Here is a 24,723-nt window from a genome sequence, read left to right as displayed (position 1 = left end):
CATGGGTTAACTTTAATGGGGGGAAATGTGAGCAGTGCGAGAACCTGAAAGAAATTGTATCTAGCATGTGTGCTTTGTTAAACATGTGTCTTTTATCAGAAACAGGAAATCCTGGATCTTTTCTCCTCAATCCTTTATGAGTGCGTTACCCAAGAAAATCCAGAGATGCTGCCCACGTACATAGCAATAGATCAGGTGGAGTAAACACTTTTTTCCTTTTTTAAAGCTACACTTTGGCATAAGAGTGTTGTTCCTTGTGTGTGATTTTGTAAAGACAGAAAGGAAGAAGGGGGTATTAGCGAGCTTACAGGGAGATAGCAGAGATTTTAAAAGCAAATTGGAAAGTAATCTAAGTTAATGAAGACTAAAATTACACCAGAAGCATTAGCTGGCAGATTTTCTCAGTAGGTGCTCAGAAGGGCAGCCCTTGGCAAGGTGGGGTTTAGGATTCATTTACTTCATGTTTATGGCAGCAATGTTTCTTTCCTCCTCCAGTTCACATTCTCACAGTCACTTTGTATTTCCCCTCTGCTAGGCTGTCAGGAGATTAGAAAGAAGAGAAATGTCTGAGACATTTGAGCTGTGGCAGATAAAGCTGGTGTTAGAATTTTTCAGTTCCAGAAGTCACCAGGAGAGGATGAGCAGGAATCCAAACCGAGGACTCTTCATGAACTCTGAATTTTTGCCTGTGATGAAGTGCACTATTGATAATACTTTGGACCAGTGGCTTCAAGGTACAGAGAAGATACCTTTAATCCTAGAGCCATGATCGCAGTTCAGCGTTCTTGTGTTCTTACTGATCTGGGTTGACTTTTGCCTCAAAATTACTGGAAAATGGTAACAGAAGGGAAGGCACATGCATGTTAGCATAAAACGACTTGCTTTCAGTTTAGCGTCTTTGGTGTGAAACATTCACTGAAGAATTACGATTGGCTATATTGGTGGGAAGTTTAGGTAACGTAGAATCGTAGAATGATAGAGTCCGTTGGGTTGGAAGGGACCTTTGAAGATCATCTAGTCCAACCCCCCGGCAGTAAGCAGGGAATAGATCAGGTTCCTCAGAGCCTCATCAAGCCTGGCCTTGAATGTCTCCAGGGATGCGGCCTCCACCACCTCTCTGGGCAGCCTGTTCCAGTGCCTCACCACCCTCACTGTAAAGAACTTCTTCCAAATGTCTAATCTAAACCTGCCTTGCTCTAGTTTAAAGCCATTGCCCCTCGTCCTATTGCTACATGCCCTTGCAAACAGCCCCTCCCCAGCTTTCCTGTAGGCCCCCTCCAGGTACCGGAAGGCCGCTATAAGGTCTCCTCGGAGCCTTCTCTTCTCCAGGCTTAACAACCCCAACTCTCTCAGCCTGTCCTCATAGCAGAGGTGCTCCAGCCCTCGGATCATCTTTGTGGCCCTGGAAGGCCAATGTGGAAGGTTGTGTTTCCCAGAGGAAATGCTTTCCTAATATCACACTGGGAGAATTTTCTAGGAGCAAAAGCGAGAGGTGACCACAGGAGAGAACAGGTTGTAGGGTGGCTGTGGCAGAAGGAATAAGGTTTGCAAGCAAACCCCTAGCCCACCTTCTGTGGGGAGATGGAGACTCTTTTCAGTGGGCTGCTTCTGTGGAAATGCTGTTGTCTTGCCTTTCTGTTTCCTCCCACAAATGCTCCCTAAATTTCATCAGTGTCTCCTGTATATTACAGCTGGAGGGGATGTCTCTCTGCATTCCTACCTAAGTGGGCAGCCCGCGGAGGAATCTCAGCTGAGCATGCTGGCTTGCTTCCTTATTTACCACTCTGTCCCAATGCCAGGTCAGCTGGCAGCTGGAGGCTTGGAAGGTAAGACCTGGAGTGCAGGACAGCGCTCTGGACTTGCATGGACAGACGCTTCTGGATTTGGCCTTGAATACTAAAAGAAGTATATCCTGTAAATTATGTGACAGCCTGCGTTTCCTCTGAAAGCTGTTTCACCGATTTTTATTCTGTGTTAATTCTCTTGAGTCTGGACAGAAACGGTAGAAGCTTTACGCAGGACTAAAGAAGCCAGAATTGGCCTTTATAAAAAAAGTCTTAGGTCTTTTCTGATCTGCAGGTAATGATGTTCTCGCAGGCATTAAGACCATGTAAGATGAGCTGTGACAGGGGAAAGTGTGTGTTTTTTTTTTTTTCTTGGGTTAGCAGTATCCTGAATGTCCTTAAATCTGTTTCCTATAAGTACCTACTTAGAGTGATCACCTGCTCTTCTAGTCTTCCAGTGATAATCTGATTTGGGATCCAGGGAAATTCTGGGCCCTTTCACTCAGCAGCTTTTCTCTTGCTCTCCATCAGCTCAGGCTGGGGATATGCCGGGGCTCCTCTGTTTGCCTAAGGAATCTCGGGTTGCAAGAGAAATGCAGCTGGGCTTTGATTTAAGGGACTCTGTGGATTACTTAGGGGTGTGACAGGCATGAACGTTACCACCTCAGTGATGAGAGGAATCTGTTGCTGAAAGCTCTGCAGAGGCCGCAGTCCCAGCACGGGAGTCCTCTGCCGGTGATGACACCCTCAACGTATAAGCTCATATAGAGAGACACATATGTCTCGTCTTGGATGTTTTCCAGTCAGGTGCCTGGGTATCTGTTCAGGTCAAAAGACCTTTATGGAAATCCTGGTTTTCTGTGTCCTCTTTACCTGTTACACCCCTCTATTCTGAGAGTTCCTGCCACATTAGTTGAATTTGGGGTTTCTTAAAAGTCTAATATAAAAATTTACTTTTTAACCAGCGTTGCACCAAAACGAGTAGCAGGAAGCACATCTCCAGAGATACACCCTGCACACTGACAGGCTGTCCTTCCTCTATTGACAGTTCTTTTATTGGGCAAGTGTTACACCAATATGTGCTCATTCTCTTTCTTTCTTTAATCTCTTTAGGAACCGCCAGCTTCTCTGAGCTGCTTTTGAAGTTCAAGCAGTTGAATATGCCAGTTCGTGCGTTGCTAAGGCTGGCTCCTCTGTTGCTTAGAAATCCGCAGTCTATGGTGCTGTAGGTCTGTGGCATTCGTTCTGCATGTGATTACGGAATGACAGAGCCCGCTGTATCTTGTTTCATGCTTCTCAAAAACGTACAGGTAAAATGTACTGGATTTTGTAACTTCTCAAACAACGTAAAACTTCAGGCTTGTCCCTGGCTGTGGTGGCTATGGCCAGGAGTTATTTATAAATTGTTACAATGAATTAAAAAAATAAATTGTAAAAGTGAACTAATAATAAATTTACTTTTGTAACTAAGGATTGTTTACAAATATGTCTTCTGTGGTGAATTCTGAAAAGACCTTGGCTGGGAACTGTACGATTTCCATGGTTTTCAAACTTCTTTGCTTGTGATGTATCTTAATCCACTTCCAAGAGGTACTGTAGATTTTAGGAGATAGGCAGCCCAGAAGATGCCAAACTTGCTTTTCCTCTTGGGTCTCAGGCTGGAAGGGAAAGCAAGCCACCTGCCGCGCCGCTCACATCGTGCCAAGTATGCTTTTCAAGAACTGGCAGGATCTTTCAGTCTCATTTGTGCAGTATTTTTTTTTTTTTTGTTTCGTAAAGACTACTGTATTTCTCCTCCATAAGCATACACACTCTGTGAGTATAAATTGCCCTGCTCCAACTTATCCACGATATACTCACTACTGCACTGTTTACGTCTTTTTGTTGTTTTTTTTTTTTTTCTTTTCTCATCTTTGTTCTGCAATTAGTCAGTGGCTGCTGAGAAAACACCTGCCTCCACTACGTTACGTTATGTCTGGGCAAGAACTGAAACTACTTACAGGCAATTTAAATAATTGGGCATTCGTTTGTGTTTCCTTCATCTCTGCTGTGCTGCCTCATGTATTTCCCCAGAGCACTGAACTTGGAGCGTGGCTGGTTCCATATTTGTTCTGGGCAGGCCAGGCACTTAATTTTTCATAAAACAGGTGGAGTTACTCCAACAAAAGCAGCTGCCAGGGGTTGAATGATTACTACTAGCAAAGCAGCCTAGAGCCAAGCTGTTGGACTGCGCTTATTCTGAAATTTCAAATTTGATCTTGTTCTATGGGACTTGTCCTAATCCTGGTCCCCTTTTCTTTTTCCAAGCCCTCAAGTAGAGGAGCCAAAGGATTTTTAGGGAGGGGACGAACGGACAGAGGAAGACAACAGAGAGTGATTACGAAGAAAGCAAAAGTAGAACACTTACAAACCTTCTAACTGTTATTAAAATGAGTGCATTTAATGTGTATTAACCTAATGTCCTGAAGGAAGGACCTGAGTCCCAACCATGTGGGGCCTGTAACGAATCCCACCCCTCATCCCTGTTTTTGAAGCTGCTCCGAAGTTGATCTCATTTCCTTGAGCACCCACATAGGGTGTTCTGTCTCAGGGGAGGTGAAATCTTTACCCAAATTAATGGACAAAGACCTCAAAGGCTGCTGCTTTGGAGCTGTAGCTCTGACGCTAGCCCCCTGCGCTATCCTGTGGGGGGGTTGCGTGGCTCCCCGCCACGATGATGGCAAGTGAGCAGATGGGGTTTTCGTTGCAAGCTCGAGCTCGGTCGAGTGACCTGGGCCTGAAGATCTCCTGTGTCTGTCCTGCTGCTGGCCCTGGCTGAGGACATGGGTTGCAAAAAAGGAGGCGCCCTGCAGGCAACATGCTCATGGGTGGAGCAGCGAGGGCAAGGGGAAATAGGACGTGTCCTGAGGGAAGTTCCTGCGCAGAGTTCGCAGGAACTCCTGTGCCTCGCTCCTGGGGGCCGTGGGTTTGCGTTGGAGATTTTGGAAAGGAGAGGGAGCACCAAGTGGTGCCTCTCACACAGCTGGAGCCTGCAGACAGTGGGGTTTGGTCTTGTAAAAAAAACAAAACAAAAAACACCTACCCCAAAGGGTACCTTCTTTTTTGTGTGAATTAAATAAACCTGTTACCAGGTATGGAAAACCCTGCTCCTGCCACTGGGAGATCCTGGCTGTTCCTTCCCTTGGGACAGGGGTTCGTGCCGGGCTTGGGGGTGTGCATACCTCCTCCCTTGGCTGCAGTTTGGGGAAGTCATTTTCTTCCTCCTCAATTGGAGAAATGTGAAGCGTTAAACATTCGCTTCCCGAAGCTAATGAAACTGCTTTCCCCATCCCTGACTTTTCTGCAGAGGAATGATTTTTAGCCACCGAAAGCCCCAAACAGAACCCAAAACCATGAAGAGGACAAGTTGCGCGGTTACTTTTTTGCCCTGTGCACGCTCGCGGGAGGAAGAGCAGAAAATGCAAATGCTGGATGTTGAGCGAGGAGCTGAGGAACCTGAACCGAAGATGTGCTCTCCTGCTGGATAAGCGGGGGTTTGCCCTATGTTCCGAGGAGTTTTGGACAGCAGTCTGGCGCCCGGGGTCCACGCTCCCGCTGGCATCGGCCTCATGCTGCCTGGTGGCTTGGGAAGCTGGAAGATGACAATGAAGGAACCAAGAAGAAAACGAAAAACCGAAGCAGGCTCTAAGCAAGCCCCTTGCAAGGAGGTGCAAAGTGCAGCTTCCCTGGGGTTGGAGGAAGCGTCTCCCCATGCAGCTGGGGTTGGGATGCTCGCGGGTCCAGCTTGATGCCTGGAGTGCAACGTGCCCAGGTCACGGCTCTGCCACCACCCCCCCCGTGCCCTGCCTGCCATTGCTTTAGCCTGGGGGGGTAGGAAGGAGGGCGTGTGGGTGTGCAAACCTCTCGAGCTGCATGAAGTCAAGAGCCGAGAGGCTTCCTGTTTCCTTTTTAAGGTTTAACAGAATTTGAAAGCAGCCGCCGCCACGACCTGGACCAATGATCTGGGCAGAGCGGCGGAGGAGTTGTGTCTCGGGGTGCCTGGCGCCCGTTACGAATGCCAGCTTCGCTCTCCCGGCCTCACATGGGGCCCCCGCGCTCCCTCCGGCCCTGGGGAGCTGCCTCAGCCCCGGGCTCCCCCCGGCCTGCCAGGGTAAGGTGCTATTTACTGCTGCGGGCAAGGCTTTGTGAGTCGTTTAAGATGCCGGTTGCTTTAGCTGCTGGCTGCGAATTGCAAAAAATACATCTATGCGATAGCTTTTGCGACGCCTCACGGTCCTCGCGCTGCTTTGTGTTGCTTGGTGCCGGGCTCTCACAGGGTGACTGTTTTAAATATTTCACATTTAAACTGAGCGCTGGCGGCTGGTTGGGTTTTGGGCTTTGCCTCATCCCCCTGCGGGTCCCAGAGCGCCCATGGAGCGTGCGCCACCCCTGGGCAGTGGCGGGGGGGTGCTCTGCTTGGTGTGGGGGGTGCCCTGGGAGGTGCAGGGGGGCGAGGCAGGGACAGTCTTAGCACATGGGGGACCCCCCCGTCTCTGCCTGGCTAAGAGGGGCGCCCTTGCAGCGTCCCCCCCAGCCTCTCCTGGCAGGATGCCCTGTGCCCAGCATCCCGGCACCTCCAAGCCTGCCCCAGCTTGCCCCTGCCGTGGATGGGCGAGCACCCTGCTGGCAAAGGGGATGCACCCAGCCCGCCCCTGGCAAGCCCCAGCAAGCCCCAGCAAGCCCCGGCAAGCCCCAGTCTGGGGGCGGGAGGGTGGGGAGGGGAGGTCCTCGGGGTAGCCCTGGGACCTGCTCTGGTTGTGGGTGCGAGTCAGGCTGATCGGCCCCTTGGAGGGCTTTGCGGCCAGCAGCAGCTCCCCTCGGCCACGGCATGGTGATGGGGGAGATGGGACATGGAGGCTCCCTGCCACCCATCAGCAGCGCCCCTGCGGCTCCTCCGCCCACGCTGGGGTCCTGTGGCCCCGATAACCGCAGGCGGCAGCTCCCGGCGCGAGCCTGGCGCAGCTGGGGATGGAGGCTGGGCTCCTCTGGCGTCATGCCTCGGTACCCAGAGTGCTTAGTCACCTTTCTGGGGTTTTATTTTTATGCTGTGTGTTCACAAGCTGTTTGCATGCCCTCCCTTGGGCTTTGGGCGAGGAGAGGCAGCAGACAAGTGTCCTCCTGCACCTCCCGGGGTCCTGCCACGCAGGACCTGCCATTTTTTGCCATGGAAAGCAAACGCATCCATCCAGTGCATCCCAAACCACGCTTCCTTGAGGTCTGCTCATCTTTCCCTATGGCCGTCCTGGAACCGAGTGACTCTGTGAGGAGTTTAGCAGCCTGAGGGATGCCTGTGGAAGCCCAGGGTCCCCCTTCCCTCGCTCAGCTTTCAACCTCAGAGGCGGCCCACGGCAGCGCGTTCCCCCTCCAGCTCCACGCAGAGGCTGTTCTTCCCTTTCCAGCTCCACGCAGAGGCTGTTTCCTTTCCTCGTTGATATTTTTTTTTCTTTTAATCTCACTCGGTTGGTACCCTTGGTATAGTCCCCAGTGTGGCTGTGGGGGAGAGCACGGCTTCTCCAGGCCATCCCGCAGACCACCATGCCAGCTCCGTCGCCCCGTGCGTTGCCCTGGCCCTTTGCCACTGCCCCGGAGGTCCCCAGCTCGGTGGCCTCGTGGCTGCTGGAGCGCGGCACCTCTTCAAAACTGGGCCTGCCCCATCGCCGCCTTCTACCCGCCGAGTTCCCTTTTTCGGCTGGGGCACGCAGTTTTTTGGCAACAGTGACCTCTGTCGGCATCACCGCCGGGGCCCGGTGCCACCGGCTTGGCCCCCGCCGTCACCCGGCTGTATCCCACCCGTCCATCACCGTCCCCAGCGCCTGCTGCCTCTCTCACTCTTCCCATCTTTGGCACAAACGGGGAAATAACTTGGTTAGCAGGGGCAAATCCCGCCCGCCGAGCATCGCCTCCCAGCCCTGGCTGCCATGCGATGGCACGGCAAAACCCTTGCAGCTACTGCCGGTGTTTCGGTAAGCACGCGTGCTGGAAGGCAGCTACCAGCTCTGCTCAGAACCGGAGAAAAGTTACCGAAAGGTCTCCCGAGGACAGCCCAAAACCTGAAAACCCGGCGGGGATTTAATTTAAGAGCTGTGCGGCCAACCTCCGTGACTCATGTAAATAGAGATGTTACAACTGGTGACTAATCCCAGTAGCACTTTCTGTGAATGTTTCATCTCCATTCACATTTCAAATGAGTATTTTTCACAATTTTAAAATAATAATAATAAAACATACGGGCGATTTTACAGGAAAGAGGGGAAGGAAGTGTTTTGGCTGCGAAGCGGTGCCGGCGAGCAGGGGCTGCTGGGTTGGTTTTGGCTCAGCAGAGGCTGCTGAGCCGGCGGGAATGGTCGCTGTCGCTCCTCTTTGCCGTAAGCTCCTCTGTCCGTGAGATGGCAATTGCTGCCTGTGCCCCTGCCTGCTCAGGCAGAGGGGCTTTGCCACCTGCAAGCTGCTGCCAGCACCCATATGGCAGTCTGATCCGTGGGGTGCCGTGCCATGCCGGCATGGCTCAGCGGCTTGGGGGCCGGCTGCAGGTGGCGGCGAGTTTTGGAGGGCTGTGGGGCCGTGGCGGCGGCCGGGGGAGTGACTCAGAGGCGCTTTGGGGCTCTGTGGTTTTGCTTTCATGGTTTTGCTGTGACTTAGCAAGTTGTTTTTTTGCTCTGCGGGAAGGCAGGTGCCGGCATGCCCAGCAAAATCGGTCATCCCACGGGATCCCGGCCATCCCGGCCGGCTGCTGGGATGTCTCCGGGGGGTGATTATTTTTGCCTGTACTGATTTGTGCAGCTGAACCCCACGGGTGGTGCTGTGTGGTCCCATGGGACCCACATCTCCCCGGGGTGCAGCGGCGACAGCAGCAGCAGGGACCAAGCATCCCCCGGGGCATGGCTGGGTGCTTGGTCCCACCATGAAAATCCAACTGCAAAGGATTTCTCCGCAGGGCTTTGTGCTCCAAGAACACACACGCCACCAGTGCCAAAACAAAAGACGAACCCAAACCTCTTGCCGCTGCTGCTTCCTCAAAGGCGTCTTTACCCCGTGCTCCCTGGCAGCAGGGTTTGGCAGAAAAATGAAGCCAGGGCAGCATTTCCAGGTTTATTTTCCTCTTTTTTTTTTTTGCAAATTTTCTTCCCTACCTGTTTTTTTCTTCCATCGCCGTCCCGTGGCGCTGTGAGGGCTGACGCTCTGCGAATCCAGTGGTCCCCCCCGCCCTGTTCCCTGTGCTGCCCTGGGCCCAGCTTCTTATTTTCTTTTTAGAAGGAAAATTGGATTTTTGACAATGACAAAAATTCACCAAAAAAAAAAAAAAGAAAAAAAAAGCCCACAACCCCCTTTCTGCAGAAAACTCTGGCTTTCCATAAAACTCGCAGTCGCATGTTGGAGAAGCCCGGGGGTTTCTGGCAAACTGGATTTTGAAGCCGGGCCAGCAAACCAGCTTTTTCCAGGGAGCTGCTAATCACTGCCAGCACATTTTCCATTTTTGTTGCAATATTTTGGGGGGGGGTGGGGGGGGGGGGGGGGGAGCAGGACGAGTGTTTTCCAACCACATGCGCGCATGCCAGCCCTCTTCCTCCTCCTCCTCCTCCTGCCTGTGGGATGCTCATAGGGTCGTTTCTTCTGCTGTCCCTCCAGGGAGGGCATTTCCCACCGGCTCGTGCTCTGCTGGGGCGAGGTCCAGCATCGTCCCCGAGGCGGGAGCGCTGGATCGAGAGGATCGCCCATCCCCTTGCTTTTTGGGGCAATATCCAAGCATTAGGGAGCATGGCACTGCGAGCGGTTGATGCTGCTGCCGGGTAGCTGCCGCTGGGCTCCAATGCCTCCAGACCTCCACACCTCCCGGGTTCACCCAGGGGCTTGCGATCCCTCGAGTCCCAGCCAAGTTGGCCACGGAACGACACGCCGCTTCCAGCGCCAGGCTCCTGCGGCCGCATACTGAAATAATTAGGGAGGAGGGATCGTGCGCCGGTCCCTCGCCCCGCTTCCCTTTCTGCTGCCCCAGGGAAAAGTCGAAAGGGAGAGCAGGAGCTGGCAGTGCGCAGGAGCCACGCTTTAGCGGAGAGGAATTCACCTCTAAACGGCACGAGACTCAGTAATGGGTCGTGAAAGAGCCTGAGGGTTCTGCAGGGATGGAGCAGTTCAAAAAGCCACACGGGGCGATGCGCAGAAATATATCATTAACCCTTGGTTTTCCCTTTACATGTTAGAAAAAGCGTCATCACCGCAGCCGGCCTCTCTTACGGGCTGCCACCGCAAGGGTGGCTGCCGACATCTCGGTGCGGGTGACTTTTGCTTCTCGTATGAGAAATCGGTGAAAGCCACAGATGAGAACACGAAGGGTGCTGGTGTTTTGGTGTTTTTTCCCTGGCCTGTGGGCGATCACGCTCATCAGATAAGCCAGAGCACCGTCTGCGGCCCGGCTGTCCTCAACAAGGGATGGTTGAGCAGCCAGTTCTGCCCGGCGCTGCGGCCGCACGGGTTGTCACTGAGGCGACCGTGGCGAACCTGAGGTTAGGAGCTGGCAGTGGTGGCGCTGGAAGGGTTAAAGCCACCGCTAGAGTGTTGGGGATGCCGGGGAGCACTGGCTGGAGGTGTGGAGGGACCGACTTCGTGGATGGTCCCTGGGATGCTCGGGCAGAGCCTCAGCGAGGCCGGGGCGCTGATGGGGAGCCACAACCACAAGGGCACCCGGGGTCGCCAAATCCCACCAGATCCAAGCCGCCGCCGCAGCCACTCCAGTGTCACAAACCTGTTTTTTTTAAAATAGCATGAATTTGCGAAAGGCTGATGAAAGCAGCCCTCGTTTTATTCCCTTCTGGGGCTGTTCACTGCTGCCTGACTCATCTCTGAACTCCAGCTGAATCAGGGAGCACAAACCTGCCGGTAAGCCGCCTTTTTCGGGTTGGTTCGTTTTCTTGACACACATAAGAACCGCGCTGCTGGCCACGCTGAAATCGCGAAAAACAGAAATTGTGTGAAAAAGCAGGGGGTGGGACACGAGCAGGGTGCCAGCCGCCTCCTCCCCCCCCCCACAGCGGGAGAGAGGGAAAGGGTCCCTTAGCGGCGGGGGAAAGGGCTTGGAGTGGGGTGAGCAACTCGGACGGTTGTTTGCCGGAGCTGTTCCCGGGGGAACACGGATGGTTTCCATCACCCGGGTGGCAGCCAACAGCCTTTCCCATGAGGTCTGCAGGGAGGTCACGGCTTTTTTTAGCCCGGCTGATGGAAGTAGGGGAAAAAGCAGAGTGCTTCCCAGCGGACAGGCTGGAAGAGCAACCAGGAGCCCAAAAGTTTGGGGATGCATCACCTGGCTAAAAGCCTGGAGGGTTGGGGGCCACTCGGCAGAGCCTCCCACCACCCCCTGGGATAGTGGATTTTGGTGCCTGTATGTCATCCCCTCCCCAGCCCCCTGCTGCTGCCATGGTCCCCGTGGGTTTGGCTGAAAGCCCTGGGAAATGAGACTTTTCCCAGCAAAGGCCCTTTCCGATGGGAAAAACCCCTGAGCCTTTCCCAATGGGTGCAGCCAACTGCTTCGGGGGAAGCAGGAGCAGCCATCGGCCGTGGGAAACTCTCCCTTCCCCACATCTCAGCGGGGGGGTGATGGGGGGGCCGTATAAACCCATCGGCACATCCCGGGCTGGGAGCTGCAGCGAGGAGAAGCCAGGTAGGACGTCAGACAGATTTGTTATGGTCCGAGAGGTACAGGGGGTCCGCGCGCAGCTCTCGGTGCTGGCGTCGGAAACTGCTGTGCGTGGGGTTTGCTACGGGAGGATACGCCTGCGCCTGGGAAGTGGGGGGCTCTGCGCCGAGAGGGGATGCTGGTACCCGGACAGCAGGGTAAAGCGGAGACTCTGCACTTGATGGGCTACAATTTGCCCTGGCTGATGGAATTTTTACCTGCCCTGAGGACATGCGCTGTCCTTCACATGTGTGGACCGCTCTCGCAGCCCGGGGAAGGATGCTAAAGCCTAGCTTTCCTCTGTTTCCCTGACATTCCCCCCATTATTTCCATTAATGCTTAATATTTAAGCATTAACGCCATCCAAGCAGAAACCGTGCAGGTTTGGGCTGTGAGCTTTCCCCAGAGAAGCTGATATTAAACCCTTGTCACTACATGCCTGTGAAAGGGGAAGCGGGGGAAGCGCAGGGATGAATCCCTGGGGCAAAGCCCCCGTGGTTGAGCATCCTGCCCTAGGCACACACCGCTGGCATCCAAGCTGGCACGAAACTCCGGCCGATTTCCACCCTGTGGCACAAAACCACGCCTGTGGAAACTTGGAGGCAACAGGGCGAAACCTCCACGCGCGGGGTCCGGCTCTGCTCCTGCATCCAGTATTCCCCTTACCACTCATGAAGGTCTCGTTCCTCCATAGGTGATTCCCTGCCCCTTTGCTGAAACGCAAGAAGCAGAAGAGGTTTTTTTCAAGCAGCCTAAATGAAAAAAAGCCTATTTTTCTGCAGGGCAGCAGACCCTGCCAGGCCGTCCGGTGTCACTGGAGGAGGCAACAGCAGGTGAGTCAGCAGGAGCACGGCTGTCCTGCTTGGAGAAGGGACCGAGGCGGGGTCCGGGTTCTTTTTCCCCTCCTAATTATCTTGGGCATCCCTTAATGGTGGGAAATAAGTGACATTTGCGCCCCTGCAGCCAGCACTTTGGGGTTTTGTTTTTTTTTTTTAACCCGTTCCCATGAAAACATACCCAGCTCTGATGTTTTCTCTCCCCATCGCAGACGCTGGCTCTGGAGGATGCGGGGAAGCAGCCACGGTTCGGGTGAGTGTCTCCACGGGATGGGCGGCACGGCTTTGGGACGGTGGTTTGGGGTACCCAGCGCACCCTGCAAGGCACTGAGCTGAGGAGGACCGCCCGGACGGGGAAAGCACCCGCACAGCAGCTCCTTACCTTCAAAGCCCTGGGTGCCTGGGGGGGCCCTCTAAGAGCATCAGTGGCTCGTCCGGGCTGCTGGAAACTTGTGTTTTTTCGAGGCTGTGCAGTTCCAGTAAATGAAAGCGGGGCTGCCGTATCGCAGCCACGTGACGAGGGTTTTTTTGGTAACTTGGCGCCCGTTTGACGAAAAAGAAGAAAGGCAAAACCCCACGGAGTGGCGGGAGGTGCTGCGCCTCGCGTGGGCTCACCGGCCAAAAATGAATCAGCAGCGAGCGCGGCTGCTGAAGGAGAGGGGAGAGCAGCGCTCCTGGGATAACTCTTCCCCCTCTGCTGCTGGTGGTGATGCTGGTGCTGGTGCTGGTGGTGCTGGTGATGCTGCTTGTGCCGCCTGGGGCCACGCAGGGATGCAGCGTCTCGCCCGGGCATCAGCTTTCGCCTCTGCCGCCCTCTCCTCATCCTCCTGCAGAGAGGCAGCCCCGGGGGCTGAAGGCACCCGCGTGGATGCAAGTGGGGCTGCCTGTCCCTGTGGCCTTTAGGGCAGCCCCGGTTTTCTCTGGGGAAGCGCCTGGGTGTCCCCATGCCTGCATGGCAGAGGAAGAAAAATGATTTTTTTTTGAACCCAGGCGCATGTTAATCACAGCATCCTTACATCAACCACAAAACCCACTTTTAAGCTTGAGCGCGCAGTTGCGTTGTGCTGACAAAAGGGGTTAATGGTGTCTGCGGGACTAAAGACTAAAGCGATGTGTCCGGCTTGCAGGGGTGGCAGCGGGAGGGGGGCGGTACGGCTCCGGCAGGGGTCTCCATCGCCGGAGTCACGCCGCAGCCCTGGGGCTGGGTGCAGGTTGGTGGGGGACGGGTTTCCAAACCCAACATCCCCATGGAATTTCAGCTCACGGAGATTTAAAAAAAACAAAACAAAACAAAAAAAAACACCAAAAACACTGGCAAGCTCTGAATTAGAGCAAAGCTGAGTATCTTTTAAATCCCTGGTTTTCCCGTGGGGCTGTAGCGAAGGCTCCTGGCGGAGCTGTGGGATGAGGGCTGTGCCTGGGGCTGGGCAGAAAAAAGCGTGGTCGCGGCCGAGGCGGAGAAACAGGAACTGTTCCTTCGTGAGAACTTACAGGGAAATGGGTTTGAAGAACTGAGATGAGGCAAAGGATTAAACCCAGGCAGGGTATCGAGTCTTGAGATGAAGACGTGGGTAGCCCCGGCCGCGACTGCCTCCCTGCCCGCTCCAAGCAGACCTGAGGGGCTCGGGGCCGTATCCAGCCCTGGTCTGGATACCTCCAGGGATGCCAAGTCCGTATTTTCTACGACTGGGTTTATATTGCCATTCCCAGTGCCGGGTGACAGCTCGCCCTGCTCCCCTCTCGTTTGGGATTGGAAACCATGAGTAAAGGCATCAGCATCACTTTGGCTCGCCGTGCCAGATGGCGTTGCCGGGAGCTGTGAAGGGATGCAGGGAGCCGATTTCGGCTGGAAACCTCCCGCCCGCGCCGCCGCACGCGTGTCACAGTCCCATCCCTGGTGCGTTCCACCATGCACCCCCCCGAGATGGCAGCTGCCCACCCGTCCCCTCCCCTGCAGCCCCACAGCACGACAACGACGGCGGCGGCGGTGGCGGCGGAGGAAAGAGCTCGTACCACGCCGTTTGTCACGCCTCGAAACTGAAACCCATGCTCTCCGTAGGTGGGGATTTCTCTCTGAGCGGCAAAGCAGCCTTCCAGCCTGGCCCCCGCCAACGTGCTGCCTGCGCCCCTGCCCGCAAGCCAGCCGGTAGGCAGGAGGTGGCCAGGTGGGGAGGTGGGTGGCTGCGGCCCCGCCGCCCACCCACCCGCTCTCCCCCAGCCGGGCTGGGCTTCCCGGGAAGGCTCCGGCTGGGAAAGGGCACAGTGTGCAGCTTTCCAGAAGTTTGGGGCCTTGCAGATTTTAGAGGGTTACGGTTTTTAAAAAAGATTTGCCGTTTGGGACAAAAAACCCGGCATGAAGGCGCCCCTCCCGGTACTTGCTGGGCTCCTCAACTGCACGCACAGACAAGCAGGTCTTTCCTCTGACTGTTGCGCTGCTTTGAGAAATCCCTAAATATATATTTTTTTTTTCTACCCATGGAGAAAATTTCCCCTACCTTCGTAATAGTATTTTATGCCGTATTTTCAAAAAACTCACATTTACCAACCGCGCACGTGACAGATTTGATGGTCTGCCATCTCAGGGGCAGCGATCATTTCGTTCCTACGCAAAGCACTCATTTCCAGGTGTAACAAAATTCACACCTGCAGGAAGGCCAGTCCCTGCGGCCGGTGGTGGGCAGCTGGCGTCCCCTCTTGTTTGCATCAAGAATTCGGTCGCTAGAAAAATCGGGACATCCAAGGCGCGGCGGCTTGTGTAAAAGCGTGGGTCCCAGGAAAAACCGAACTGCTCAAGCACGCTTCGTCTTCAGCAACAGGAGAAATTGTTGTTCTTGAGCAGGGGTGGGGGTTTTCAGAGATTCCTGGTAAAGCGAAGTACAAAATACGCTGGGTTTTTTGTTTTGTTTTGTTTTTTGCTGCTGGCAGGTTTAGGCAGGGGAGATGAGTGCACTTTCCCACGCTGGCTGTGCTGCGGCGCTCCCCCCAAATGGAAAGGAATTCCCAAAGCGTCACAGCAAGTCATTCCCAAAGCATGTCAGTGGCAGAACTTTGCAAAACCCCCAAAGCACTTTTCTTACTTTCGTTATCACTCATAAAATAAAACAAGGCACGCGATGTATACGATTCGGCAAAGCCCGTCCGGCCCCGGCTGCTCGTCCTCCGGTGAGCCAGAGATGGGTCCTGCGCCCACCGCGCTCCGTAATCCTGAAATGGGGAAAGACAGAGGAACTCAGACCATTGAATCTGTTTTTTTTTCCCCCGCGGGTGATTTATGGCTCTTTTAGGAATTTACAGAGGCTGTGAAACCTGTTTGAAACGGTGTTGTTTATATAATTAATATATTTATATGTTGTTTACTGGTGGTGTTATAACCCCTGCCGGGTTATTCCCTTCATTTTCTGATAAGCGTCTTCTAACACACGTTATTTTCTGATAACATACATTTTAAAATGATACGGGAATGCAAAGAATCTTCTTCGGATGCATTTTCCTGGTTCACCTCACTTATCACCAGACTGTCGGATTTTAATTTTCTTTTTTTTTTTTTCCTTTTCTTTCCCCCATTAGTTTTGATGACACACAGCCACTCCGTTTTCTCCCAATAAAAGTCTCGAAATGAGGGGCTTTGGGCAGCGCGCTGGCGCGCTCGGGGGAAAAAAAAAAAAAAAGAAAAAAAAAGAAAAAAAAAAGTGCGGCAGCAGCTTAGACGTGAGAAAGTTTCAGTTATTCCCGTTTAAAGTCGCGCTCCGTCAGTCCTGGCTTGTGTGGCAACCTCCGCTCCAAATCCAGTCGTTAATTCAGACAATTGGGCGTTTTTCATGGGCAAAGGTAGCGCGTGTCCTGATAAATAGATGTATAAATTAAGCCAGCTGGGGTTTTAAGGTAAAAAAAAAAAAAAAATAAATTATTTTTTGATGACAGAAAAAAAAATATTTTGACAACAGGGGGAAAAAAATAAATATTTTGCTAACGGAAAAAAAAATATTTTGACAACAGGGAAAAAAAGGGGAGGGGGGCTGGAGGGAGGGGGGGAAGCCGCTTTGCCTTTATTCGGTGGGGTTTGGGGGTCTGTTTTTGTGAAAAAAAAAAAAAAAAAAAACAAAAAACCAACCCAAAACCAAAAAACCAACCCGTCTTCCAGCACTTTCTGCGCGGGGCAGTTCCCGCCGAGGGCTGCAGGGGGGGTTGGTTAGAAGGAAATGCGGGGCCCGCGGGGGCGCAGGGCCGGGGGGGAGGCTCCGCGCCGGCTCCGCGCCTCCCCGCCCGCTCCCCCGCGCACCAGCGGCTCCTCCGGCCCGCCCCGGTAGCCTCAATATCCTCCCTATTTCCCCCCCCTCCCCGTTTTCAACATTTAAAAGGCTTTCCAAATATTTATTTAATTTTTTTTTTAAGGTGCTTTTCAAGACTGGGGAAAAAAAAAAATCTTTTTTAAACGTTTTCGACCGTTTCTCAGGGTTTAAAAAAATATTTTTAATCTCGGCAACACCTTCAACATCTTTGATATTTTTTTCATAGCGTTTTTCAGCGGTTTCGTTAATTTGCCCCCTTAGCGGCGGCAGGACAGAGCCGTGGCGGCTCGGCCCCAGCCCGGGTTGACCCTCAGCTTCACCACTGTGGCTATTAAAATAGGAACCGGGAGGGCCAGTGCCCCCATCCCACCCCCAGGGCCATCCCATTCAGAGCTTCGCACTGGTTTCGCTCTTACCCCCGCCCCGATCCTGGCGTGCCCGCAGCGCCCCAAGGCTTTGACGTGGCTGCGTGGTTGGGGGTTTCGGGGGGTGCGGGCAAGGGAAGGAGGTTTGGGGCTCGCGGGGACGGTGCTGTCCCCGCCGGCCTCCTGCGGGTCATGATGGAGACGCGCTGGTTTCTGGTACCGATCTTTCTCGAGCCCCCGCGCTTTTTTCGAAGACCTGCGAGAGAGGGAAGGGGGGGAGGAGGGGGGTGTCGCCGGCTCGCTTGGCACCCTGGTGAGGCCAAGTGGATGCTTTCGAGGTAGCTGCCACCCGTCGTTCCTCCTTCCTACGCGTAAATATTTTCTATGCTTGAGCTTTTTTGGTAGCCGAGTGGCTCAGGGCTCCTTGGGTCCAAACGCCCAGCTGGGATCCCAAAATATACGCCCCTCTCTTGCCACTGCATCCCTCTGGGGCTGCCTGGGCTGGGGGTGGGGGGGGGTTGGTGTCTCTCTCGATGCCCTGAATAAAAGCCCTTTATTAAGTGCAGGTGCTGAAGGGGTCACCGGCCCCGCTGGGTTTTGCGGGGACGGGAGCTGTGGCAATGGAAACACGGGCCGGCGTTTGCTCGGCCCGCGTGGGCTGTGCTCGGCGTTACGCGCCGAAGCGATGCTCCGCCGGGAAAGGCGGTGGCGGCACGGCTCAGGGGTGAAGCAGGAGGCTGAAGGCTCGGCACCTGCTTGAGGCAGAGGGTTTGGGCGGCTTGCTGCGAGGTTTTTCCTGCTGGCGAGGATGTTCTCCTGCGATAATAATAATAAAAAAAAAAAAAAAAATGGGTGGGAAGAGGCCAGTGAGCCCCGTTCCCCACCTGACAGACGTGATTTGTAGCTTCCAGCAGCGAAACCGGTGCAGCAGAAGTGCTGAGCAAATGCTTTTTCATGGGAGCTGAAGCGAGGGAGGGCTCCAGCCCAGCGTGGGCACTGGGGTTTTTTTGGGGAGGTTGAACTTTCCGGGCCCTTCCCGCCAGCTCTCCTTAGGTCTGAAGGCAGCCCCTGCGCTGGGGATCGCCCTGCTCCCCTTTGGGCTACGAGACGGGGAAGGCACCGGGGTTTTGGGAGCAGGGCCCCGGGGTGGCGATGCTCTATAATGGGCTGTGGTTTGACCCCAAGTGGGAGGGTTTAGCCTGATACACCATTTATTTGCATAGCCTTGCCTGAAATGAGTGTTTTTGGCCGGTTTCCCTGGGCTCGGCATCCCAAACGCCCACCAGAGCCAAGTCACCGCTGGGCATTGCCGACAGCTGTGCCCACCGAGGCCAGAGGTCTCGGCAGGGCTAGCAGCGCCGGGGTCCTCCACCACCCCCCTCCCCGGCCCACAAAGGGCCTGGGCCTGGCGTCTCCCGGGAGCGTTGTCACCCTTTCCCAAAAGCTCTCACCGGGGCAGTCCGCGAGCCCTCTGGGATGGGGAGCACGTCCCCGCACGGGGACAGGGTGCGGGAGGGATGCCGGGGGTGTGGGAGGGATGCTGTGGCCGCACGTCTCGAGGGTTTTTGGCGCGTGAGGCCCTCAGAGGTGTTGCTCGATGGGAGGGTTTCAAAGCCGACTTTGTGTTTCCTTGCGCTCGGTGCCGTTCCTGAGGGCTCGCCGGCGCTCGCCGCCCTACGTCAGGCGTTTGCCGGGACGCGGGGAGCCCCAAGCGCCTGCTTGGCGGGGAGCCCGCGCCGGCAGACGGCGAGGCGCGCCCGGCACGTGCCGCTACGCGGGACCGACTCACTCTGCCAAATTGCGCACTAAAAGCGTATTTTCGCTGCCTGCGAGCTAGAGATGTCGAGCGATCTCAGAATGACTCAGAAAAGAGGGAATAGGCGTGCTGAAAGAAACCACCGGTCCGTACAGCCAGGGCAGGGCGCTTGCCAGCGGCTCCCCGCCACTCGAGGGCCAGCAGGCACAGCACGGGCAGTGGCCCTGGCTGGTGTGTCCCTCCGGTTGCCTCGCCGGGGGCGGGCAACACCTTCTCGCCCTATTTTTTATTTATTTATTTAATTAATTAATTAATTAATTTTTGGAAAGCAAAGAATTCGGGGCTTGCCAGCAAATAACACGCGTCACAAACAAGCACAAAGCTTGCAAAGGAATGCAGACGTCGCAAACAAATAGAAGCGTGGCGACTAAATACAAGCGCGGCGAAGAAACACAACAGTGCCAACAAATCCGAGCCTTGCAAGCGAAGGCAAGCCATGCGGCTAAATGCAAGCGCGCTTGGGTTTGATGCGTACCGTCGCGGTGCCGAAGCAAACGAGGAAAGCACCGTGGCTGGCTGGCAGCAGGGGAGCTGCCAAAAACACGACTTTTGGGCTGTTTTTGGGGGGTTGTTTTTTTTTTCTTCGGCTGTGCCCGGCTTTTTGGGCCGGAATGCAAAGAAATGGATGCAGCTGCCTTATCTTATGCATGCCTGGGCTTTAATTCCTTGCTCCTCCTGAATGGCCCCTGTTTGTCCCGTCTGGCAAGGGCTGAGGGAAGTGATGGGGAGATAATAAAAAGCCTTTCTAAATTTAAGCCGGGCCCGAGGAGGAGCTTTGGCTCCCATGTGGGGTTCGGCGTGGGTAACACGTGAGGCCGCCACGCTCGGCAAGCCTCGCTTAAATGTCAGGGACCTCACAAACACGGCGAGCGCCTTCTCTCACCATCCCCAAAGGTTTTTTTTTAAAATATATATTTTTATGTAAATACATTCTTGTCAAACCACAAGGCTGTTTCTCAGTTTTGTTTTCAGCGAGCTTTGATGAAAAGATTGGCATCGCACGGCTCAGGCGGTGGTGAGAGGCTGAGCCGGGGGATGAGCTGGGGATACCGGGAGCATCCAGGCGGGATGCAGCACGGAAGGGAATCGGTGCTCCCGCCCGACCATCCTGCTGGAGCGGGGTCGGGATTTCCCTCGGGAGCCCTCCTTGCTGGGGGCCGGGGCAGAGAAAAACCCCATTTTATGCTATCCAGGCTTAGGTTTCACCCAGCACATCGTGGCGACCAGCCTCCAAAATTCCTCCTGGGGCTCGTTTATTAATTATTTATTTTTTTCAGATTAATTCTCAGCGAGGCAAATTGCCAAACCCGCCTGAAAGTCCCCCTATGATTTTCCAGGTGGGTTTCGTTTTCAAGCCAGCTGTTACCATTTTATCGGCTTCGGGTAAAACCCCTCTCTCGCCGAGGTAGGAGGCGATCCCCGCCGACCAGACTGAGCATCGTTTGGCAAAATTATGATGGAGCAAAATCAGCTCAACCACAAATTTGGGTCTTTTCCCCCCCCCAACCCCGTCTTCTTTCATCCGTCTGCCCAAAAGGATGCTCAAACAGCAGCAAAACCGGGTGTGTTTGCCGAGGGGGAGCCTGCAGCCCATGGCCGCCTCGAAATGCTCTTGAATTAGTGGCTGAAATTGTCCAATATTCTGGTTTCTTCCCTTGTGGTAAATGGTGTAGTAAAAGCCTGGTGCGTAGCCCAATTTCAGGGCACTCTCTGTGTTTCACTCTTTCCACATGAGTCAAACTAAAATGATTTTTTTTTTTTTTTCTCAATCTTGCAAGTGGGGTTTGTGCTCCCCTTCGCCGAGTGGCAAATATTACTGCGACCGACGGGGTGTTTAATCGTGCCGAAGAGAAATGGATGAGTCAAAATATGAATTTACCGAACCCTACCTATTTTAGCTGCTTTTTTGACTCCGGTTTTAAAATGATGACGTGGAGAGGGGGAGCGTTTGACTTGAACATCAGCGGGACGAAAATAGCGAAGTGGAAATTCACCTTCGGCTCGAGATCCAGCCCCTCCGCGGGCGAGATTTTGAATTAAATATTTTGATAAGTGGTTCTATTCTTCGCCTGGGTGATGCTGTTTCAGCCCGGTGTGCCCGGGTCCCTCCTCTGCCCGGAGGGTGAAGGTGTGGGAAGGGGGCAGCGGCTGCAGAGCATGAGTGGGGTGCAGTGTGGGGGGGTTTTTTTTGGGTGCCTTTGGTCATTATTTCTCGGTGCTTAATAGAGGAAGGATAAGTTTCAAACGAAGCGTGTTTTTGTTTTGTCACAGGAAGTGGAGAGAGCATTGGGAGAGCCCTGAGAGATTGACTTTAAAATATATCTATATCTATAGCTATATATTCTGGCCGAAAAAATACGATGTTATTTGTGTCTGGCGTAAATAGGGGGTAAATTTGGAGGGGGGGAAGTGGGGCGAGGGGACCCCCCCTCCCCAAGCATCCCGGGGGAACGGGAGGCTCGGGGCTGCGGTGGTCCGGCAAGGGAAGGCAGCCCTTCCTGGGGGGGCAGCCGGCAATCGTGCCCCGCTTTGGGGAGGCCAAAATTGTGGCCAGCTCCCGGCGAGGGGCGAGTTCCCCTTCGGCGCCTCTGCTTTGGGAAACCGTTTAAGCTTTTTTTCGGGCAGGGCTTGGGCTCCGGCGCTGACGGCAGCGGCAGCCTCAGGAAAAGGAGCTGGGTTTCACAATGTCTCATTCCTCCCCCAGCCGGGCTGCCCCGCCGGGCGTGCTAATTCTTTGAAAAACCCCAAAATTGGTTATTTCAAAGCCGGGGGTTCGCCGGGGATGCAGCGCATCACTTCCCTCTCCGGGCTGCCGGGAGAGCATCGCGCTGCCCCGGCCATAAACCCTGCCAAACCTGGGGTGGAGGGGGGGGGCACGGCCGCGAGCCTTTCCTTTCAGTTTAACTACTCCCCCAAAACCGCCACATTTCAGCCACCTTGGTCCACGTGGGCTGGCGGTGGCCGAAATCGGCTCCCACGCTCCAGCTTTGCTCTCTGAGTCCATCGGGCACTTGAATGACTTTCATTTTATTTTTTTAAAATGCCTTCATCCTGCGGTATTAATTTGCTTTTTTGGTTTCGCTATTAATATCAAATAGGTGCTAGATTGGCTGCGTTCGTTTTCGGTGGTGAATAACAGCTCAACTGATTTAATTCACGCCGTGCTTAGAAAAGGAGGGCTCAGCCGGGATGGCCGGGACGGCTTCGTGCCCACAGCTGGGAAAATACGGCGGAAAACGCTGTTCGGGATGGGGGGAAAAAAAAAATAAAATCCGACGGGTTACGTAGGGATGGATTTGGCTTCTCCTGGGATGGGAAAATGCAAATAATTCAAATTAAAGCGAGGATGCTCGGGCAGGGCAGAAGGGTGGGCTGGGGCTGGCTCAGCGCCGCCTGTCAGTGCCTTGGGGCTCGTCCCTGCCTTTGGAACAACAATTTGGCCAAATGATCATTTTGGGGTTAAATCTGCCCTTTTTCTCGTTGCGCTGTGGCTTTTCTCTGCCTGTATTCGAGGCTGTACCGTCGCTGAAAGGTTGCAAACAGTTTTGGGAACAAGATGTCTGCCTAAAGCATGACAGAATTGGCCACAAATTGCAGATGAGGCTGATAACAAAAGCCAACAACATAAAATATGTAGAAAAACAACACGTTAAAGGCTACAAGACCACTGAAGGGCGCCTTTTTTTATGTGTTTTTTAACCAGTTCTTTCGCGATGGATGGGAAAACACATGAAAAGAGAAATGCCTTTTTTTCTTTTTTCTCTCTTCAATCAGATGCTCCTTCCCCAAACCATGGCTGAAGCCGGTGGCCGGGCTGGGGGCCGCGCTGCCGGCACCTCCTGGGGGCACCTGCCCCGGCCGGCTGCACCGTCGGCCCCCAGCCTCCCCCCCACCCCCCCGGTGACTTTGAAATCTTCATTTTTGCAGCCAACGAGGGCTGGTTTGGGTTTTGTTTTGGGTTTTTTTTGTTGTTTTTTTTTTTTTTTTTAAACCTGAAATATATTTCACATGCAGCACACCGGTAACTCAGCGTTGGGGGTTTTTTTGGTGTTTTTTTTTTTTTTTCTTTTTGGTTCTCAAAGCGAAGGGGAAAACAGCCTTCAGCTACCTGCCTGGGGCGGGGGGGGTGGTGGTGGTGGTGTGTGTGGGGAATTCTTTGTTTGAATAAATCAGGCTTAGCTCAGAAATTAGGATGAGGTTTTTGTTTTTGTTCTACTTATTTAATCTTTGTTTTTATAAATAAATACAAATAACTCAAACTGAAACTCGATGGCTTTGGTGATAATAAAAGAGCAGCCCTGGGGAAATTTTCTTCATTAACATGTTCTTTCACAGCCCACACTTGGGGTTTCGGTAGGAAAACTGCTTAACCTTTTCAGCAGCAGAAGTAAACGCTTTTTGAAGTCCAGGCGTGCTAAAACCTGGGGTTCACATCGTGAATCTGGTTGCGCGTCGCCGGGCTTTACCTTTAATTTAGGGGCCACGAGGAGAGAAGAAATCACCTCATCCCCCAGCAGCACAGGGTCCTCCTGCCTTTCTTCCCCACAATTCTGCCCTGTTCCCCATGCCGGGAGGGAAAACATGAAAAAAAAAAGAAAAACACAAAAAAAACCCCAAGAAAATATTTAAAAAGCCCTGACTGCTTCTTTTTTTTGTTGTTGTTTTTTTTGGTTCTGCGGGGCAGCTCTGTTACCAGCTCTCTTACAACATACTAGTTTTTAGTATTTGCAGCTCACTTCCTGTATGAGGTTAGTTTGTTTATCATAAAAAAAACCTATTTTTAAACCTATTTCTGCCAATAAGTAATTTGAATGTTTAATGTCAGGTGCTCGTGGCTGTTCCCCCCTCCCTGGCTGACGGGAGGGCTCTGCTGCCGCTGCCGGCCCTGGGAGGGATGGGCGCTGGGATGCTGCGCCATCAGCACACGCCGAGGTCTGGGAGGGGGGAAGGGGGGGACCCAGCACCCCCATGTGTCCTCCTCCGACAGTCAGGGGGTTTATTTGTGTGTTTCAGGAAAAAAAAAAAAAAACACTAAAAAAAAATCAGAAAATCCTATATTTTTTTTTTAATATGGGGCCACCTGCAGCCATCCCATGAGTCGCGGCGGTGGCACGGGGACGGGCTGGGCTGCGGTGAGGCAGAGCTGTGGCTCTCACTGCCCTTTTCCTTTGCCCTTGCTCCTCAGCTCTTCCCATCTTTCCTTGCATGCCATCCTCCAGCCCGCGCTGTTACAGAGATGCCAATTAGAGCCAATTAGTGCTGGAGCTGCCTGCCAGCCCGGGCAGCGGAGAGGATGCTCAGGGAAGATGCGGTTTGCTGCTGTGCACGTTCGCCCGCTTAGGGAAGGGCTATCGTGCCATCTTCCAACTTTATTTCTCCTAATTAATATCCAAGATAATTATGTCTTTGTCAAAAAAATTTTTCACTGGGCGCGCAACATCCATAATCGTGCAGAGATGAAGCGTGTTTTAATTAGCAGCAGCCTCACCAGGCCAGGAAGCGAAGGCTTCCCACATGCCCTCCCGGGAAAATTAATGGACGAGCCTGTCAAACGGCCAGCGAGGAGAAATTCATCAAATCAGGGAAGAAAAGGCCCTGTATCCCCACGAGGGTCCCTGCCCTCACCCAGCCCCGGCCCCAACGAGCCATGCAACACCAAGCAAGACGTTGCTGCAACATCTGAGGTCTTCTTGGCTCCACAGGACAAGCCTTTGTAGGTACAGTGGTGTCCCCAGCAGGAAGAACCCGAGAGCCTTGCTTTTATATGACAGCTTAAACGCTGTAGGTCTTAATTTTCAAATTCCCCAAGAAATGACCCAGAATAGGTTTGGGATGCTCAGGAAGGGCAGCGGAGGCTGGGTAGTGGTAGTGGCTTGTAGGGACATTGCAGAGGCCTCCGAGAGGGCAGTGGGAAGGTCCCCTTGGTC

At 53.7% G+C, this 24,723-nt stretch overlaps 2 protein-coding genes and 1 long non-coding RNA gene across 8 annotated transcripts in view; 2 read left to right on the top strand and 1 right to left on the bottom strand.

Annotated features, from left to right (window-relative positions):
* Window positions 1-3,255, top strand: part of ANAPC1 (anaphase promoting complex subunit 1) — a 35,308-nt gene extending 32,053 nt beyond the window's left edge. For 3 of the 4 annotated variants that reach the window (XM_063327927.1, XM_063327928.1, XM_063327926.1), the window contains exons 44-47: window positions 100-195; window positions 536-734; window positions 1,692-1,826; window positions 2,898-3,255. In XM_063327927.1, the coding sequence (XP_063183997.1) occupies window positions 100-195; window positions 536-734; window positions 1,692-1,826; window positions 2,898-3,013 (546 nt within the window). In that variant the 3' untranslated portion in view covers window positions 3,014-3,255. Of the gene's footprint in view, window positions 1-99; window positions 196-535; window positions 735-1,691; window positions 1,827-2,897 lie in introns of those variants that run through there. The other variant, XR_010070146.1, reaches the window with a different exon arrangement.
* Window positions 3,256-10,368: 7,113 nt separating this feature from the next.
* On the bottom strand, window positions 10,369-14,925 carry LOC134512511 (uncharacterized). Its single transcript, XM_063327920.1, has 4 exons — window positions 12,709-14,925; window positions 12,508-12,643; window positions 10,692-10,762; window positions 10,369-10,563 (listed from the first exon to the last, which is right to left on the bottom strand). Exons 1-4 carry the CDS (start codon window positions 13,270-13,272, stop codon window positions 10,369-10,371), a joined length of 966 nt encoding a protein of 321 aa, XP_063183990.1. The 5' UTR covers window positions 13,273-14,925.
* Window positions 10,556-24,723, top strand: part of LOC134512515 (uncharacterized) — a 26,080-nt gene continuing 11,912 nt past the window's right edge. For 2 of the 3 annotated variants that reach the window (XR_010070145.1, XR_010070143.1), the window contains exons 1-3: window positions 10,556-11,475; window positions 12,185-12,323; window positions 12,539-12,579. This is a non-coding gene — a long non-coding RNA (uncharacterized LOC134512515). The other variant, XR_010070144.1, reaches the window with a different exon arrangement.

Source organism: Chroicocephalus ridibundus, chromosome 3, assembly GCF_963924245.1.
Source record: "Chroicocephalus ridibundus chromosome 3, bChrRid1.1, whole genome shotgun sequence".
Lineage (NCBI taxonomy): Eukaryota > Metazoa > Chordata > Aves > Charadriiformes > Laridae > Chroicocephalus > Chroicocephalus ridibundus.
Note: the sequence above shows the minus strand (reverse complement) of the source record. Positions and strands in the feature narration are given on the sequence as shown.

What these genes read in the sequence shown, in the direction of transcription:
- LOC134512511 (XM_063327920.1), bottom strand. Translation starts at nt 13,272, where the DNA reads ATGGGGACACCCAGGCGCTTCCCCAGAGAAAACCGGGGCTGCCCTAAA. An exon ending in AGAGAAAACATCAGAGCTGG is followed by an intron (nt 10,763 to 12,507) that starts GTATGTTTTCAT and finishes TCGCGATTTCAG; the next exon opens with CGTGGCCAGCAGCGCGGTTC. An exon ending in AAAAGGCGGCTTACCGGCAG is followed by an intron (nt 10,564 to 10,691) that starts GTTTGTGCTCCC and finishes TAAAAAAAACAG; the next exon opens with GTTTGTGACACTGGAGTGGC.